The 20481-nt window shown below is 33.3% G+C and overlaps 1 protein-coding gene across 2 annotated transcripts in view; it reads right to left on the bottom strand.

Moving 5' to 3' along the window:
• MIPOL1 (mirror-image polydactyly 1) overlaps nucleotides 1–20481 on the bottom strand; it is a 325308-nt gene that overhangs the window by 34447 nt on the left and 270380 nt on the right. For both annotated transcript variants that reach the window (XM_077909071.1, XM_077909070.1), the window contains one exon: nucleotides 8855–9085. In XM_077909071.1, the coding sequence (XP_077765197.1) occupies nucleotides 8855–9085 (231 nt within the window). The remainder of the gene's footprint in view (nucleotides 1–8854; nucleotides 9086–20481) is intronic.

The raw sequence follows: 20481 nt of genomic DNA, 5'->3' as shown, positions 1-20481 counted from the left end.
TTTCTTTCTTTCTTTCTTTCTTTCTTTTTTCTTTCTTTCTTCTTTCTTTCTTTTCTTCCTTTCCTTCTTTTTTCCCTCCTTCCTTCCTTCCTTCCTTCTTCTTTTCTTTTCTTTTCTTTTTTTCTTTCTTTTCTTTTCTTTTCTTTTCTTTTCTTTTTTCTTTTCTTTTCTTTTCTTTTCTTTTCTTTTCTTTTCTTTTCTTTTCTTTTTTTCTTTTCTTCTTTTTCATTAAATAGGCTCCATGCCCGATGTGGAGATCAATGCAGAGTCCAAATTCAGGACCTTGATATCAACCTGAACTGAGAATCAACTGAGAACTGAGAACTCAAGAATGGGACTCTTAAGAGACTGAGCCACCCAGAAGCCCTGAAAGATTCTTTTATTCTGTATTTTTCAAGGGCCACATGTGTACATGGGCAAATCCCTTAGTGGGGAGAAATAATCAAACATGGAATGTTAGAATCCAAGTAAAACTGTTATTTCTACTTATTCTTGGGTTCAATTTAGTTTTTTTTTAAGTTGTATTTTGGGAATAAAACCTATACCTAGTAAGGAAGTATATATCCGATTTTAGTTACGTATATTGAATTTTTATTAAAAGAAAACCAGACTTTGATTTATATAAAAATGGAGACCTTTCTATACTACTAGGGAGATACATCATATTAAATTTTCCATGTGTTTAAGAACAGAAAAAGCAAGGGAGGAAGTTCTGAGTGAGCTGTCAAGTATAATGAGGCTGAGCAACATCCTAGCAGGAATAATGAAAATTTCTTATTGATGAGCACTGGGTAGGTATTATATAAGACTGATGAATCACTGACCTATACCTCTGAAACCAATAATATATTATATGTTAATTAACTGAATTTAAATAAAATGAAAAAATAAAATTTTTACAGTAGCTTCCCTTTTCTCTTCCTGACTACAAAAGTATCCTAAAGTACACTGGTGATTAGTGCAAGTAAGAAAATTAAAATTACTTTATATATCGTATTTTTATCAATTCTAAAACTACTCTCAGATAAGATGGATGAATGAGTTTTCCTGTCTTCACAGAAGTATCTAGAAGCTCTGTAGCCTGTTAAGGGTAAACAGTAAGAAGGTTTTAACTGGAGCTAAGAACAGAATCAAGGGAAAGGGGATCCCTGGGTGGCGCAGCGGTTTAGCGCCTGTCTTTGGCCCAGGGCGCGGTCCTGGAGACCCGGGATCGAATCCCACCTCGGGCTCCCGGTGCATGGAGCCTGCTTCTCCCTCTGCCTGTGTCTCTGCCTCTCTCTCTCTCTCTCTTTCTCTCTCTGTGACTATCATAAATAAATAAAAATTAAAAAAAAAAAGACATTTAAGAATCAAGGGAAAGGATGCTTGTCAGATCATATGGCCACTCTAAGGAACTACAATTTCATATAAATGAGTGAAAATCACATATGAATGTTTCTGAAGCATAAGAACTCCTGTTTTTTTTTTACCTGTCAAGTTTTGGTTAAAAAGCATATGGTCATTGTTAAGTGGATCCTATAATTCCCCTAAAATAACAGGAACATTATCTCTTTTAATTTTATTTATTTATTTATTTTTTAATGTATGATAGTCACAGAGAGAGACACAGAGGCAGAGGGAGAGGCAGGCTCCATGCACCGGAAGCCCGATGTGGGATTCAATCCCGGGTCTCCAGGATTGCGCCCTGGGCCAAAGGCAGGCGCTAAACCGCTGCGCCACCCAGGGATCCCACATTATCTCTTTTAATTACTGTAATATTGGGATTAATGAAAAACAATAAAAATTCCTGCATTTTATTTAGTCTTAAACTGAAACAGCATGGATCTCTCCCATATTTTACTCTTCTGTTCTTTTTTTCTCATTCCTTTCCATTGTACTCATCTGAAACATGTTTCATCTATCTTAGTAGGCAGAAATGCATATTAATTAGCTCAACTCTAGATCACCTATTTGAAGATAGGTTCTGAAATGAAGAAGCAGATCGAATGTAAGCAGCTGTGTTGTAATTTAACTTTTTAGTCCCTATTTTCATGTTCTTTATGCTCTTTATGATTCATTCCATAAAGTTAACCATTAAGGGAACTTATCAGAGAAAGTTAAGATTCTTAGTTTTGAGAATTTCTTTTCTTCTTTAGCCTGCATCCTTCACTTTCCATTTCATTTGTCAAGTTCTGGGTTAGACTTCAATTTCAATCATCCTACATTAATCCTTCCCTGGTAGAGAGGAATGTCATAGACAACTAACACTATGTTTCTTTTTTGTGTCAAAGTGACACATTCCCTAAAGATAAAGGTGTTATCCCAACTCTTTAGTTTTTATAAAGAAATGAATATAATACATATCTATCAAATGTGAGAGGTATCTCTGTATTTATATATAATAAAAGTAGCTCTAAAGAAATCTACTTTATGTGCTCAATGGATGAGAAAGGTGATCCACTATACAAATATATAATGGAATTAAATTCTTTATAAAATACATACTTATTTGATAGTGTGTAAGAAGACTTGTATTTCATAAGTTAAATACGTATTTAATTTAAAAACATGTGCTATAATTTACAAATCCAGAGTATTAAATTCTTAAACATTTCATGTGCTCAAGAATAAAAATTAGGCATGTTAGATGCTGTACATCTTCATGATTACTTAGGAGTCATATGAAGCCATTTTCTACATATAAATAATAAATAATATCTAATTGGATCTAGATTTGGAAGCTGCCTTACAGGGCTGATTGGGAAGTTTATTTGTACATAAACTATCAGGAATAAATTACTTGACTTATTATGTGCTGAGGTATGTATTGTATTTCATAGAGCTTTTTTTTTTTTTTTTTTTCATAGAGCTTTTAAATCTTAAACAAAAAATAAATTTTGAAGAGCAATTTCCAGAAGTTTTAGGTCCTCCCATTTATTAACAATACTAATAAATCAAAGTGATTTTCAACTTCATATTAATTAATGACTTAAACCTTGTGCTGAGTTGAGAATTTATGAAACTTATTCTTTGATTCAATCAACAAGAATTTACAAAGCATTCAGATGTTTGTACTGTTGCTTTGATATTTATAGTCCAACTAAGAATTTATAAAAAAAAAATCACAGGTAAAATTGGCAAGAAGCAGAAAAATTTTAGTGAAAAGAAAATACAACTATATAACACCTTTTGTATTAAACTATGTAAGGATATTTTACCACAATTAGTTTTCATTATGGTTCAAATCAGATTCTGGAGCCAGCAGCAAAATTAAAAAGTTTAGTGATATTTTTTGATGAAAACTGTAGGCTTTTTTTTTTTTTTTAAACCAAGAAACTGTAGAAATGCTCTGTTCCCCTTCCCAGCACTCAGAGTCATCTACCCTGTTTTATAATTCAACCTGCAAACAGATTAAGCAGCTGAGTTTGTGGAAAGTATGTTTGCTCTACGCTAAGAACCCTTGTGTGACACTATGGCGACTCCCCTGACACCTCGAAGGGAACTACAGACAGTTCCTCATCAGCAGGGAAACCAGGCTGAGAATTCACAATTTCTTTGTGACCTCAACTTCTTCATAGAAATCAGTATTTGACCAAGAGGCAGGAAAGACTTTTTGTTAGCTTACATGTCCTCCTTCTTCTTCTTCTTCCTTTCTTTCCTGTCAATACCACTCAAAAACTCAGGGTGCCCTATATTTCAAAAGGAAATGTTTTATGCTGATCTTTGGTATTTTCATTATGCAAGTAGAAATTAGGACACATGTAAATTTTAAGTATCTGATTTTTTTAAAAGTATGGAAAGAAAGAAAATTTTAGAAAGGGCTATATTCTTTCTTGAAAACATGTTTAAAAGTGCTGAATTTTTGTCCTGTATCTTTTTGTCTGACCTATTTATTATAGTTATAGTTTATGAGGGATTTGAGTCGTATCAGTATAAATCTGGCCCATAGTAAAGATGATATGCAACAAAAGCTACTTTATTGTAATATCTAGAAGCTTCTGAGATCTTCTAACCTTATAAGCCTGGTTGTAAATACTTTCAAGTAATTACGTGTAGCTTAGGTATGTTAAGTATAGTCAAATATATTTTTTAAATCCTTCAGAAAACTTTTGTTCTAGGTTACAAGAACTATAGCTACAGACAGAACGACAGATGGGAAATAAAATCTAGTGTAAAGAACAACTGAATTTAAATCTCCCATGATGATAAAAATATCACTTAATGGATTTGTGTGTCAGTTTTCTTTTTAATAAATGAAGATTATGGACGGTCCTTGGCAGAATCATTAAGAGAAGTTTCTCTTACAAAGTTACTATGCTCTTAACCTGCTCTTTAGTTCCCTCTACTTCCACATAGCTCACCAAAACTAAGTGCATTCAGGATCAGCTAAAGAGCAACCTAAAACCAAAATGACAATGTATTCTTCTTCCACAAACATATACAATTTAAAAAGAGAAGTACCTTAACCTTGCTTGACACAAGAGAATGGATTTCCACTGGTGAAATTTTAGGCTTTATGTCACCTGGGCCACGAAGCCAGTTTTGGACAATGAAGTCTGGCACTCTTTACACTTTCCCCCATCAGTGTTTCTGCCTATAAATATTGGTTAGCTTATAGATGCTAATTCTGTATCACTTTCCTTTTTAGGAATACTCCTATAGGCTAAAAAAAATTTAAGAAATTCATTTGACTCTAAAAAATATAAACTTAAAATTCTACAATTATTAGAAATAGTATATAGTCTCTCTCTATTATTACTGAAGATTTAAACTTCATGGATAGGACAAGGGTTAAAAGCTCACTAGAAAGTCAGACACCATAGGAGTAGTGGTCGCAGTGAGAAAGGCAGGCAGGAGAGCCACAAAGGTCATTCTTTTCTATGAAATTCCTCTATCAGCATTGAGTACTGGGTTGGGACAAATTTTTTTTTTTTTTAATCTAGGACCAAAAGTAGACCAGAGCACATTTGAAATTTTCCTGTGTATTCCTGATCTGACCTGCTCTTACTTTATGCTGTTATCCCATCAACCTATTAAATTGTTCTAGTTCATTTGTTTGTGTTTACAGAGTACCTACTTTACAGCAGGCATCTGTGTGAATATTTGGAAGAGGTGTGGATACAAGGATGGAGAGAACACGGTCTATGTCTTAGGAATGCTCAATGAGGAGTAATTTTACAGGGAGTGAAACAGAAACAGATAAACAAAGCAATTATAACACCTAGATCATGAAGACCTGTAACAAAGGTACGGATTAAGTACAATGAAAACAATACAAAAGATAAACATCACAGAGGTAATGTCAAGACTGGACTTTAAGGAGCAACAAAAATTTGGCTAGGTACTAGAGGAAATGGGAAGAATATGCTTTAAGAAGAAGAAATAGCTTGTGTACAGATACTGTGGTTGGAGTCATGGGAGGAAATGATACCAAAAAATGGGAGGCCAGGACAAGCCTCATATATGGTGCTAAGTTGTTTATGCTTTAGTGTGTAGGGGATGACAGCCTCTGAAAGATTTTAAATAGAAAAGTTATATAATCTGATTTCAGTTTTAGAAAAAATTAACTTTGGTGGCAGTGAGGAAGACAAACTTGAGAGCTAGAGGCAGGTAAACTAGTTTTATGATTATTTCAATAGTCTAGATGAGGGATGATGAGGGCCTGAAATAGTGCAATGAGCAAGTGAGGATGGCATAAAGGGAGTCAGATGATTCTTAGGCGGTAGAGAAAACAGAGATTGACAGCAAAGTGAATGTGATGAGTAAGAAAGAGTGAGGGAAGGAGGACAGTGCTGAAACTGCTGAAGACCATCACTGGGAAGGGAGATACAGGAGAATGCTGAGGACTTTAATTTCAGTGGAGGAATTTTTAACAAACATACTATGACAACCACACAAAAGGGAGTGATATTTAACTTTCTAGGAAGTTGAAAAAGACTTTGTAGAGAAGAATTACTTGAACTAGTCTTGCTAGTCTGATGAGTACAATTATACTAATAATATAATTTATAAAATGCTTATAATAAAGTAACTGGCACCGAATTAGGTATTTTACATGGCATCCAATTTATTACTCATATCACACCTGCCTGAGAAGGCCGTATTACTGTCTGAAATTTTCAGCTGAGGAACCTTTGCTTCCAAGGGTTAAGTAATTTGTCCCAGATCTCACAGGTGATAAGTAGGAAAGCAGGGATTGAAGTCTAGGTTTGTCTGACTTGGCTATACAGCTTGCCTCTCTCCTCTATGCTGCACTGAATCTCATGGGATGAATGTTTTTTATGGGGTAAAGGGGGAAAAGGCTCCAAGCAGAGGAATACACAGATATAAGGTATTTAGTCTTGAAAAGATTGAGCCCTTTTGAAGAATGGGACATTACAGTGTGGGATGAAATGGCAAGAGAAGGAGGGACTATGCGATGTGCATTGTTCTAAAGGCATTACACATTTATCTCATCTAATTCTTATAACATTATGAGGTGGGAGTATTATTATCCATATATTATGATCTGCACTAGCACAGGTTTTAAGATAAAATGTGCAAGTTCATGTACCTCTGCATTTTGAATCCAGATCCTGAGATTTTAAACCACTATGCTATATTATTGAAGACATGTGAGCATCTTTACTTTCTGTTTACCATGATTTTATATTAGTTTTATAATAAAAATATAATTAGAAAAAGGCCACTGAATTTAAAAGTTAGGTACTCTAATTTTTTAGGTAAAAATTACTGGTACTCTTAAAAAAGAACAATTTTGTATAAAAGCTCACCATTGTGTAGTGAGTAGCACAGGAGTGAATCAAATTGAAAGATGTGATAATGAATATAGATCAGTTATTCAAGAAATCTGGTGGTGAAAGGAAAAGGGGAAATGTGCACCTATTTAGTTTACATCGTAATTACTGCCCAGAATACTGACATATTACAAAGGACCTTCAAAAATAATTGCTAAGAACAGTGATTTCAGATTATATGGAGAATACTAATACCATCTAACAAAGTCTTATAAGCTGGTTTCCTGGAAGGTTATCTCTTATATGCAATGAAAAGATTGATGCCCACATTAACTGCAATGAAGGTATACTGCCCAACTGAAGGCAGTTAAAAATAAAATATAGTGAATTGAATGCGAACAAGAAAGCCTCACAGTATTTCCTCTCGGTCTTACTGCTGGAAATTAGAATAAAAGATTCAACATTTAAATTTAAATTTAACATTTAAATAACATAATTGTTTCACTTAAACTCTGTCCATTGATTAGTATCATTCCATTAAAACCTTTTGATCTGTCTGTGGTTAAATGTGAAGAATAGGACAAAATAATAAGTTTTTTCAAAAGGTTAAACTGATTCAACTTAAAGCATTATCTGAAATGATGTTATTTCTACTTCTTGGTATACAAAGTTTTTTTAAAATGATTTCTTACAAAATAATAATAATAGTTGATAAAATCTAAAAAATAAAAGTTGACATTTCCAAAGATTTTATAGAAATTTAATTGGTCTCTGGGGAACAGTTTTAGGGGATTTTAGTCATGTATATAAATTAAAGAATTACATGTAAAGAAAACTCTGAAATTGTAATTATTTGTAGACTTTAAGCAAATAGAGCTAACAGATACTGTCAGAAGTTACTGATTTGTAATTTACAATGAAATGAGACCTACCTATGTATCTTAGTGTTTTTAGAATGTTAATGTATATTGTGAATAATGGGATATGGTTTCCGACTGAACATAAAAATAATCTTTAAACCTACAAAAATTAGAATACTTACCATAAATGATAAATTTCAGGGCATTCTGACTGTAAAGATTTTAATATGCATAATTCGTAATCTGTTTTAAAATGGGTCTTAACTATAGATTTACCTGACTTTGGGCTACCATCCAAAACATAATTTCAGGGACTCGGGTGGCTCAGGAATTGAGCATCTGCCTTCGGCTCAGGGTGTGATCCTGGAGTTCTGGGATCAAGTCCTACACGGGGCTTCCTGCAGGGAGTTTGCTTCTCCCTCTACCTATGTCTCTGCCTCTTTCTCCGTGTCTCTCATGGATAAATAAATAAATAAATCTTAAAAAACAAAAAACCATAGTTTCAGGGATATTGGGTAAATGGTTGAGATGATTTATTGTCAAATAAAAACTAAAGAAGTAAGAAACTTTGAAGTTAGCACTACTTCATACTGTGAGACTGAAAACAAATTAAGGAAAAAGGTAGGAATTGAAGGCAATTAAGTGTATGAATGAGATAATGCTGTTAACAATACATAAAGATGGGATCAGTTAAAATGACAAGTTCCATTCCACTAAAGGTGCCTTAGAAATTCTGCTAGTGTTCAAGTTCCTTAAATTAACAGGTGACGTCTTTGCATGATATGTCCTATGTTAACATTTTGCTAGCTATTGTAAAGACTGATTGATTTTATAGCTTTATTTAAATTTTAACAAAAATGCAAAAATCACTGAAAATAAGCAAATGTAATTATGCACTGTGAAAAGCTGTACTGAATACTTCGGAAAAACAACACATGAAAACTAATTCCACTGGAACAATTCCATGTGCTTCAGATTATAGAGTCACAGATGATCTCAACTCAAGCAGGATTATCACAAAGTTAAATGAGTAAAGTTGATTACTTAACTGCCTCTTCCCCTTGCCAATAACTTTACCTATTACCTATGAAACGATTTTAATAGTATGGCTTCCATGAAATAATGAAGATCAGTTAATAAAAAAGTTCATTTGACTCAATCTATTTTTTTCTTAAATCATTAATAGCATGAATATTAAATAATATTTAGTTGTAAAAGAAGTGTTTTTGTTTTGTCTTGTTTCATGCTTTTGAAATAATGTAAGATCATTTTACTTACTTCTGAACTTTGTCATTGGCTGCTTGGGAGGCCTCCATGGCATGCTGAAGCTCTAATTCCATGTTTGCTCGATCTGTCAGAGCTTGCTGTAGTTGGGTAGCCAGTTCCTCATTCTGTTGTTGAGTGATGGAGACAATGTTCTCTCTACTTTTTAAAGCTTCTTCGTAAGTACTAAGTGTATGGTTAAACTGATCCTTCAGGTTTTCTTCTTGGGATAAAGATTTGTGTAAACTGAGAAAAATATAAAAATAAATAATTTAAGCATAAATATGCAGTCTTACTGACAAATAATGTATTTAACAAAAATCCCCTGTAAGAAATACCCATTTCTAAAAATCAATTTAATACTAAAATGGGTAAATAAAAATAACTTTTATATCACAATACTGTTCTTGATAATTATCCTATTTCTCTGCTTCTAGGCTGAAAGCTATCCAGACAAATGATTATTGATGTTACCAAAGCATACATGAAGATGCTGCAAGATGTTAATTTAATTACAACTGTGTAAATACTACATTCAATTTTCTTTAAAAGGAATAGCAGAGAATTGAAAAATAAAGCATCTCTAGGTAAATAAAAGAATATAATATGCTGACTGCAAAGAGGTGAGAAGTAAGAGAATGGGCCTCAGTTTAGTAGAGCCAGGGTTTCTTCAGCTGAGCACTTAACGAGAATGAATGACGGTTGTACGAATACTGATCAGCCCGTACACAGATATATATAAATGAAGTTAAAATCACTAGTCCGACTGCACAGAAATAATATGTATTCAGATATATTTTCTCTTTGCTAATGAATCTCATGCCAAATATATCCACTCATTAAGTCATACAGAGAAATAGCATATAAATTAAGACTAAATGAATGCAGAAGAAAATGCAGACAAATAGAACCCTAAAATGCTAAAGGTCAAATCTTTGATATGTCATTACACCTACCACCTGAGGTTATTTTGAAATGGCACCAAGCACCTCACTCAATTAAATAAAGACATTTTGAAAATATAAATATTTAATAAGGGAAATTTAAAATCCACACAGGAGATGTTCTTTTTTTATTAAATAAAATCATTTCAGTATATGCATACAAAAGAAATGTCGATGGGAGACTTGAAGTAAAACTACCTAACTATATAATACAGATTGATGATGTGAAAGAAAGTAATATAATTCTTAAAGCTTCAAAAAGCTAGTCAGGGAACTTTAGCACTGGCCAAATATCTAGTCTGATACTTTATTTAAAACTGTTTGAACCAAAGTAATTATAAATTTCTTCTTTTTGTTTAAGTAACCTATAGATCTCTCCAGTGTGCTCACTCTGTAGACGATGTCACACAGAAACAAGAAGGACATGAAGCAGGGACAGTTAGCATACCCAAAGAAATCATTTCAAGATTCAAATTAGTTCTTAAGAAGAAAGACTGCTACTAAATTGTGGTCAATTGATTACTACATAAAAGTAAGAATGGTGTTTAGTGCCATATTTGTAGAGTGCAAAGAAGTATTTTTCTTTACGGTTTTCACCTCGTTGTTTATATAACCCTTATTTCCATGCCTAAAGGCTCCCATTTTTTGTCCATTTTCCTATTCTTCCTATGTTCTTTCACACTTTCTGATTCCTCTTATTCCATGTTCCAGTTTCCTTCAGTTCACTCTTTGTCTATTTGAAAGATCCAAGAAAGAAAGAAAGAAATGAAAAACAAACAAAACAAAAAACCTCTAAAAAGACAAATCTATTTATATTCTTTACATATAAAAGATTATTATGTACATCTTGTTAATTATATTTTTAATTACACAGAGTGCACCAATCTGAAGTATTCAGCTTGACAAAATGTAAAGAACGAAATATGTAACAAACCAAGATTCCCCGTGTTCCCTCTCAGTTAATTCCCCTTTTCTAAAGCAATCACTTATTCAACTTCTATTAAGATTAATATTGCCTGTTTTTGAACTTTTTGTCTGCCTCATCCTATTGTTGCAGATAGTTCATTGTTTTTTATTGCTATTTTATTATTTATAAATTGCTATATACAATTTACTTAATTATTCCACTATTGTTGCTATTAATATTCTTGTTATGTTATCTTTTGATGGACCTAAGTAATCATTTCCCCCTCGCCCCACTTTATTGAGATATAATTGACATAAGTACTCCTTCTGAAGTAGAATTGCTCTACAGGGTGTACCTTCAGATTAAGTAGATGCTGCACAGAGTTTCCCAAAGTGGTCCTACCAATTTATACTCCCACCAGCAATATATGGGCATTTCAATTGCTCTACACTCTTCCTTAGAGTATTTTCCCTGCTGGTCTCTAACTTATAGCCATTCTATTAGGGGTGCAGTGCAATTTCACTCTCTTAATACTGTCTTGATGAATGTAAGTTTTTAATTTCAGTGAAGTCTAGTTAATCATTGTTTCTTTAATGGCAGTGCTTTTTGTGTCTTATTTTAAAAGTATCTTAGCCTAACCATTCCATTATATTTTATTGTTACGTATATGGTCTCATTTAAAGTTCACAGTAGTAGGCAGCTTCATTTGGGAATTCTGCATTTGTTGATGATGTCCATAACACCCACTATTCAGTATACTCTAATGAGTTAAGTATTAAGAATTAATGATTCAGTTTTTAAAATATCATCTTTATTAAAATCATGGTATCCCAATTTAATTCTCTTATCATTCATCACTTCCTATTCTTTTATCTTTTAAATTTTTTCAAATTTATATATTTTTTTCTTTTTAACAATGTTTTTATTTTCTACTTTTTAAAAAAGATTATATTTATTTATTTGACAGAGAGAGAGAGCATGCACAAGCAGGGAGACTGGCAGGCTGAAGGAGAAGCAGATTCCCTGCTGAGCAAGAAGCAGGACACGGGGCTCCATCCCAGGACCCGGGGATTATGACCTGAGCCAATAGCAGACACTTAACTAACTGAGCTATCCAGGCGCCGCTCATTTTTCTCTCAGATGGACCTGTGACTGGGATCCTTTACTCTAAGCTCAAAAAGCTATTCATCATTCAAAATGCCTTGGAAACCTTTAAATTCCAATCAAGACTTTCTCAAACAGAAGCAGTAGCTGGAATGGTCTTTTAAAACAATAAATTAGATAATGTCATTTAAAATCCTGCAATAGCATCTTATGGTACTCAGAATAAATTTCTAAAAATAATAATAATAAATTGCCTATTTTAACTCAGTAAACCTCACAACAACTTATGAGAGCCCTATCAATATTAGTTGTTTTTTTACAGATGAAGAAATTGAAACAGAGGGAAGTAATTTAATTAACCTCTCACATCTAACAGAACCAGAATCTCAACCCACAGTCTTCTTGAGCTGAAACATGAAATACTCCTTCATGGTCATGAGCCATGAAGCCATGTATCATCTGTTCTCTCCTCCTCATCATCTTTTAGTCATTCAGCTTTTTTCATCAAGCTTTTTCCTGTTTGAGGTATTTGTAATGTTACTCTCTCTTCTCCTGACAAACTTTTACTTACCCATTTGGTCTCAGCATGATCACTGCTTTCTCAGATAAACCTTTTATGACTCTTCCATCTAAATTTTGCTGTTGCTTCTTTGTTATTCTGTCTTGATGACCCTACTCTTTTTCTTCTTAGAACTTAATATTTCATTTTGTGATCTACTGCCCAATTCCAACATACTAATACTCTATTTACAAAGGGCAATTCTTTAAAAAATGGGAACACATTCCTTAATAACTTCAATAAATCAAAATGCTTATATTCCTAAGGAAACTTTCTTATAGGAGTAAAGATGAAGTAGACGGGAAAGAGTCCTATCATATATAAATCTATGCCATTTATAGCATATTTTTGTTTTAGTGCTGTTTTTTTCCCTCAGAGTGTTCTTCCCCAGGGCTGCATTGTTTAGTTTTTTTCATAGAGTCAAATCACATTTAACCTCTTTTCAAAGTTATTGATTTTCAGGTGCATTTTTAGCATGGCAGCAGCATTACAATTTATTGGTCTTAAATGATGTTGTATTGGAAAATATTTGAAATTAAGTAAGAATGAATGATAAAACGATACATAAGATCACTCTCAGGAATTCCAAAACATGTAGCTCACACAATATTGACCAAGAATAGTAACTATTTTGGTTTATCATGAAATTGATGAGGTAATATCATACACAAAGTTTCCATTCACTCTTACAGTTTTCAAATTATGTAATTCCTTATTTAAGTTTTGTTCTTTGAATAGGAAGTGACATTTTGAAAATATTTTTAGTTGGTAATCTTTCATATTATTATAATTCCAATCCATATCAAATGAGAGCATAAATTGCCTCTTATGCTGTTCACCACATTTGAGTCCAACAGCAGGCCAGTATCAAAAATACCCTTTCTTTCTTTTTTTTTTTTTTTATTTTTATTTATTTATTTATTTATTTTATTTATTTTTTTTTTTATTGGTGTTCAATTTACTAACATACAGAATAACACCCAGTGCCCGTCACCCATTCACTCCCTCCCCCCGCCCTCCTCCCCTTCTACCACCCCTAGTTCGTTTCCCAGAGTTAGCAGTCTTTACGTTCTGTCTCCCTTTCTGATATTTCCCACACATTTCTTCTCCCTTTCATGGGCACTGTCCTCCTAAGCAGCATGTAACAGATTTCCTTTCTGGAGTGGTTTCTGCCTTCAATTCCCTGAAGTCTATGGTCCTGAGTATTTTTCTAGTCCCTGACTGCACTGCCTCAGCTTAAAGTATCTTGGAATTATTGAGCTTATGACTCTGATGTTTTGCTTGCAGATATCTCTGTTCTCCTCAGTTTATCTGCTTTCCTGCTTGCTGAACTCTCTCTCAATTGTAATGTCACACATGGATTCAGCTTATTCTTGCAACTAGTACTTTTCCATTTATACCAAGTGTTGATGTTACTTTTCCTGGCTTCCTCTTTTGTCTCCATGATCAAGTATTACTTAAGTCCTTCATGAGTCACTTTACTCATCATCCTACAGTATGCAGTTACTCTTCTGCTCATGCTTCATTTATGTACAGTAATTGCTCAATCAAAAGTGTTTTATATATGTTGGTTTAATTGGATAAATATTTTTGAATTAACAATTAAGAGGTGCAAACCACAGTGCAAACCAACAGTTCTTACCTAAGAGTAATTTTGTGCCTCAGGATACATTTGGAACATCTGGAGACATTTCTGGTTGTCAAAACTCAAGGAGGGAGTACTACTAGCATTTAGCGGGTAGAGGCCAGAGATGCTGCTAAGCATCTTCCATTGCAGAGGACAGTCTAATGTGTCAAAAGTGCAAAACTTGGTGTACATGAAAAGATGATGGCTTTGGACTTTGAAGAGGTAGATTCAAATTTCAGTCCTGTCTTTCACTTTGTATGGCCCTAGGAAAATACCCTACCCCTTTGAGTATTAATTTCATTAACTCAAGAACAATGAGAAAAATCTCATGGAGTTCACATGAGAACAGAATGAGGTGATCTAGTTATGTGAAAAATATCTAGCACAATACTTGGTAAAGAATGGGCATTTATCCATGGATAATTCTTAAAAGAAATAATTTATTTCTAATTAACTTTGTATGAAATCTTATACAATACTCAGACATTTTACAAATACTTTGATGAAAAACCTGTTTCTACAGGTTTTTCATGAATTGGGAAAAATAAACTAGTTTTCCTAACCTTTATCACTTACTGATAACATTCTTAAATCATTCTGGGAAAAAAAAAAGAGAGAGGCAGGTTTGGCTTGTTTTACTGAATTAAAATAAATAAAGACAAAGCAAGTATGAAACGCAGAAGTATGTGCTACCTTGTCCTAAGTACATTTTCTGAGAGGATAGTGTCTGTGTTTACTTCCCAGTTTACTGTATCAATTAATTTGATCTGAATTTCTGACCTATGTGATTTGCCTTCTCTCTGAAGAACTTCTTTTAACATTTCCTGCAAGATAGGTGTACTGGTGAAAAATTCCTTTTTTTTTTTTGTTTTTTTTGTTTTTTGTTTATCGATAAAGTTTTTCTTTCTCCTTTACTTTTGAAGAATAACTTTACAGGATATCAAATTCTAGGTCAATGTACCAAATTTTAGTCTGACATTCAAGGTGCTCCAAAATTCTCTACTTTTCTTTTCAGACTTCGTCCTATCTACTCTTATCAAAATGTTTTATTCTAGCCAAATGGAAATATAAACTGTTCTTTGAAAGTGCTGTCACACTTCACTTTGCATTATTGCTCACATTGTTGCCTTCACTTGGAAAAATCCCTTCACTACAGAAAAATCCCTGGTGCCTTTACCTACTTTCCCACAATGGTAATATTTTATAAAATTATAGTATAAGAACACCACCAAGATACTGACATTGATACAGTCAAGATAAAAAAGTTACATCATCACAATGATCCCTGTTGTTTCCCCCAGTACTCCTTCTCCTCCTTAAAACCTAACCATTAATCTGTTTCCCATTTCAATAATGCTGTTTCAAGAATGTTTTATAAACGGAAAGATTGCTTTTGGGACTTTTTTTATTCAGTATAATTTTCTGGAGATTCATCCAGGTTGCTGCACGTATCAATAATTAGTGGTGTTTTTTGAGGAAATGGTCCATTACTTACTTCTAAGTTGTGCCATTTTTAGGCATATAGAGTTGTTAATAGTAATCTTTATTTCTATACCTGTAAAGTCTATATATACGCTGTTTCATTTCTGATATTGGTAAAGTGTCTTTTTCTCCTTTTAATGCTTCTTTCTGTTCTTTATCATTTCTTCTTTCTGCTTGTTTTGCATTTATTTTTCTCTTCTCTTTCTAGATTATTGAAGTAGGGGCTTAGATTGTTGATTTAATATATTTTCCTTAATGCATTCAGTGCTATAAATTTCCTCTCAGCACTGCTTTAGCTGTGTCCCACAAATTTTGCTGTGTTGTGTTTTTATTTTCACTCACTTCCACGTATTTTAAAAAATTTCCCTTGAGAATTCTTCTTAGACTCCTGGATTATTTAGAAATGTGTTGTTTAGTTTTCAAGTGTTTGGAGATTTGTCTGTTATTTTCCTGTTACTAATATTTGTTCTGATTCTACTATGGTGGAAATGCATGCACTGTATGATTTCAGTTCTTTTAACTCAATTGAGGTTTATTTTATGACTTAGAATATGATCTATCTTGGTTTATGTTTTGTGAGCATTTAAGAAAAATAATATCCTGCTGCTGTGTGGAATGTCTAAAATTGTTGATTAGATCCTGGTAGTTGATGGTCATATTGAATTCTTCTTTATCCCTGGGTTTTCTTTTTGTCTAGTGAGAGGAAGGTGTTGAAATCTCCAAATTGTAACTGTGGACTTGTCAATTTCTCTTTTCAGTTCCATCTATTTTTGCTTCATATATTTTTAGTTCTCTTATTTGGTATAAACACATTTCAGATTGCTATGTCTTTTTGGTAAACTCTTTTTTAAAAATAACTTAATGCCCCTCCCTGATAGATGTTTTTGTTTTAAAGTCTACTTATAAGATACCAGTATAGCCATTCTTGCTTGCATTTGATTCATGTTTTTATGGTTTATCTTGTGTTCTCTTATTTAATAACTTTATTCATTGTTTTTTTTTTTTTTTTGTAGCCAGCTTAAGAGTGGGGCCATAATAAATAAATAAATAAATAAATAAATAAATAAATAAATAAATAATTATTATGAAGGGGAGAGAGAGGGGGAGAGGTAAGGACAAAGTGACAGGGAGAGAGAGAATCTTCAGCAGGCTCCACGCCCAGCACAGAGCCCAATGTGGGCTCACAATCCTGAGATCATGACTTAAGCTGAAATTAAAGAGGTGGATGTTGAACTGAGACATCCATGTGCCCCATGGGCCATAATTTTTAACCTTCTCTGTCAATCTTTGTCTGTTGTTATATTTGGACCATTAATATGTAAGTTGGGGCTTAAGCCTACCATTTTATTTTCTGTTTGTTGTCCCTGAGATTTTATTGTTGTTCTTTGTTTTCTCTCTCCTGCTTCCCTGTAGGCTACTTGAACATATTTTGAAATTCCATTGTTAGAGATCTATGATGTCTTTTAGCGTACCTCTAGGTATATTATTATGCATACATAAGTTGTTACAGTGTATTGATGTCATTATTTTGCCAGCTCCAGTAGAATACAGACACTTTTCGGCTGTGAACAGTCCTTTGCCTTCCCTTATTTATAATTATTTTAAATATATCCTCTACATACATTTAGAACCAAATCAGAGATGGTTATAATTTTTCCTTCAACCATCAAACATATTTGAAAACTCAAAGGGCCTATTATATATTTTCAATTTGCTCAGTGTTTTTCTTTCCTTCCTGACATCCCAAGGTTTGTTCTTTTATCATGTTCTTTCTTTTTACATAACTTCCATTAGCCATTTTTGTAGGATAGACCTCATGACAAAGTCTCTTAGTTTTCCTTCATCTGAGAATATCTTGATTTCTGCCTTTTTTTTTTTTTGAGCCAATATGTAGCTTGAGCTCATGACTCTGAGATCAAGATCTGAGCCAAGATCAAGAGTTTGATGCTTAATGACTTGAGTCACCCAGGTGCCCTGATTTCTGCCTTTATTTATTTATTTAAGATTTATTTATTTGAGAGAGAGAAAATCTGCACGCATGTGGGAGGGGGTGCAAAGAGACAATCTTCAAGCAGAATTCCCACTAAGGGTGGATCCCCACACAGGTTCCATCCCATGACCTGAGCCAAAACTGAGTCTGACACTCAATCGACTAAGCCATCCAGGCAAACCCCGTCTTTATATTTGAAGTATATTTTACTGGATCTATAATTCTGCCTTGACAATTCTTTTCTTCCAGCCCTTGAAAAATATTGTGCCACTTTTTTGTCCTCTATAATTTTTTTAATTTTTATAAAAATATTTTATTTATTTATTCATGAGAAACACAGAGAGAGGCAGAGACATTGGCAGAGGGAGAAGCAGGCTCCATTCAGGGAGCCTGATGTGGGACTCGATCCTAAGACTCCAGGATCCTTTTGCCTGAGCCAAAGGCAGATACTTAACCACTGAGCCACCCAGGTGTCCCCTGTCCTCTATAATTTCTGATTAGATACCTGCTGTAATGTGTTTGGTTTTTCCCCTATAGGCAAGGTATTTTTCTCCAGCTGCTTTCAAGATTATTTCTCTTTAATTTTCAGTAGTTTAATTATGGTGTGTCTTGGTATATATTTATTTGAGTTTCCCTGTTTAAAGTTCCCTCAGTTTCCTTTACGTTTATGTCTCTTGCCACATTTGGACAATTTTCAGTCATTATTTCCTTGCATACGTTTTCAGCTCTGTCCTTTCTTTTCTCCTTTTTCCTTCCATGGAAGACTCCAATGACACAAATGTTTAGTCTTTTATTACAGTTTGTAGGTCCCTGAGGCTCTGACTTTTTTTTTCAGTCTATGTTTCTGCTCTTCAGATTAAATCATTTTTATTGTTCTATCTTCCAGTCACATTCTTTTATGTCCTCTGAATCCTGCTCTTGAGCCCATTCATTGGGCTTTACATTTCAGTCACTGTCTTTCTCAGTTTAAGATTTTCATTTGAAAAACAAAATTTCTATTTGTTTCATTACATTTTCTACTTCTTTCATCTTAAAAAGCAGAATTCTTTTTATTAAATTTGAAGGAATACTTTTTCTTTTCTTTCTTTTTAAATATTTTATTTATTTATTCATGAGAGACATAGAGAGAGAGAGAGAGAGGCAGAAACACAGGCAGACGGGGAAGCAGGCTCCATGCATGGAGCCCGACGTGGGACTTGATCCCAGGTCTCCAGGATCACGCCCTGGACTGAAGGCGGGGATAAACCGCTGAGCCACTGGGGCTGCCCAGGAATACTTTTTCATTTCACTTCAATCACTGTTGCTTTCCATAGTTTTAGTGATGCTTATAACAACACATTGATTTGTCATATAATAAAGTTTAAGATGTGTTTTGTTGCCTATGTTTTGTATGGGGTATATAAATATGAGTAGTTTTGTCAGCATAGTTCCCTACTATTTTGCTTATCAGGTCACTAAATTCATGAAGCATATAATTCACTCTTGGATAATCAGGTATCAATCCTACTATATCAATTTTAAGAACTCTTTAAAATATTTAATTATTAAATATAATATACTATTTAATTATTAAGTATATCATACTTAATTGATAAGTATGGGATTCTGTTTATAATATACTCAAAAATTAAATATTTTAAAGAAATTCTCAAGTTTTATTGAGAAACAACTGACATATATCACTGTTTGAACTTAAAGTATACAGCATGATGGGTTGATTTATATATATTGCGAAATGATTAGCACAATAGGTTCAACTAATATCCATCTTCTCATATGGATACAATAAAAAAGAAAAGAAAGAAGAAAAGAACAAAGGACAAAAGATTTCTCCTTGTGATGAGAACTCTTAGGATGTACTCTTTAAAACTTTCCTGTATATTCTACACCATGTTAGCTACAACCATTATGTTGTACATTACATCCCTAAGTACTTAGAAATGGAAGTTTGTGCTATTTAGGCCATCTTCTTTCAACTCCCTCTTTGTTGTCCTCTGCTTCTAGTAACCACAAATCTGATCTCTTCTTCTATACATTATTTTTAAGATTCTACACTTAATTGAGATCATATGGTATTTGTTTTTCCCTGACTTATTTCACATAGCATAATGCTTTTAAGGTTGAACAAGTTGTCACAAATGGTAAGATTTCCTTTTTCTTTTTTTTCTTTTTCCTTTTCTTTAATATTCATCTATCTATATATATATATACCACAACTTCTTTATCTTTTGATTCATAATGGACTCAGGTGTTTCCATGCCTCAGCTATTATAAATGATGCTGCTATGAATATGAGGATGCATATATCTTTTCAAGTTAATGTTTTCACTTCCTTTGGATATATTTTTAGAAGTGGAGTTGCTGGATTATATGGTAGCCTTCATTTTAATCTTCTGAGGAACTTCCATACTGTTTTTTGTAGTGGCGGTACTAATTTATAATTCCACCAACAGTGCATAAGCGTTCTCTTTTCTCCACATCTACACTAGCATTTGTTATCTCTTGCTTTTTGATGATGCCTATTCTAACAAGCCTGAGGTGGTATATCACTATGGTTTTAATTTGCATTTCCCTAATGACTAGTGATGTTGAGTATCTTTTAATGTACCTGTTTGCCTTTCATATATCTTCTTTGGAAAAATGTCTATTCAGATCTTCTGCCCATTTTTTAATTAGATTTTTTTTTTTTTGCTGTCAAGTTGTATGAGCACTTTATATATTTTGAATACTAACCCATTATCAGATAGATGGTTGCAAATATTCTTTCCCATTCTATAGGTTGTCTTTTCACTTTGTTGACTGTTTCGTTTGCTGTTCAGACACTTTTTTGTTTTGAGTAGTCCACCTTGTTTATTTAAATTTTGTTGCTTGTGCTTTAGGTATCACATCCAAAAAATCATTACCAAGATCCACATCAAGGGGCTTTGTTCCTTATGTTTTCTTCTGAGATTCATAGTTTCAAGTCTTACAGTTAAGCCTTTAATCCATTTCAAGTTAATGTTTGTGAGTACTGTAAGATAGGGTCCAAT

This window comes from Canis aureus, chromosome 9 (genome assembly GCF_053574225.1).
Source record: "Canis aureus isolate CA01 chromosome 9, VMU_Caureus_v.1.0, whole genome shotgun sequence".
Classification (NCBI taxonomy): Eukaryota; Metazoa; Chordata; class Mammalia; order Carnivora; family Canidae; genus Canis; species Canis aureus.
The sequence above is the reverse complement of the archived record's forward strand: the minus strand, read 5'-3'. Positions and strand labels throughout refer to the sequence as shown.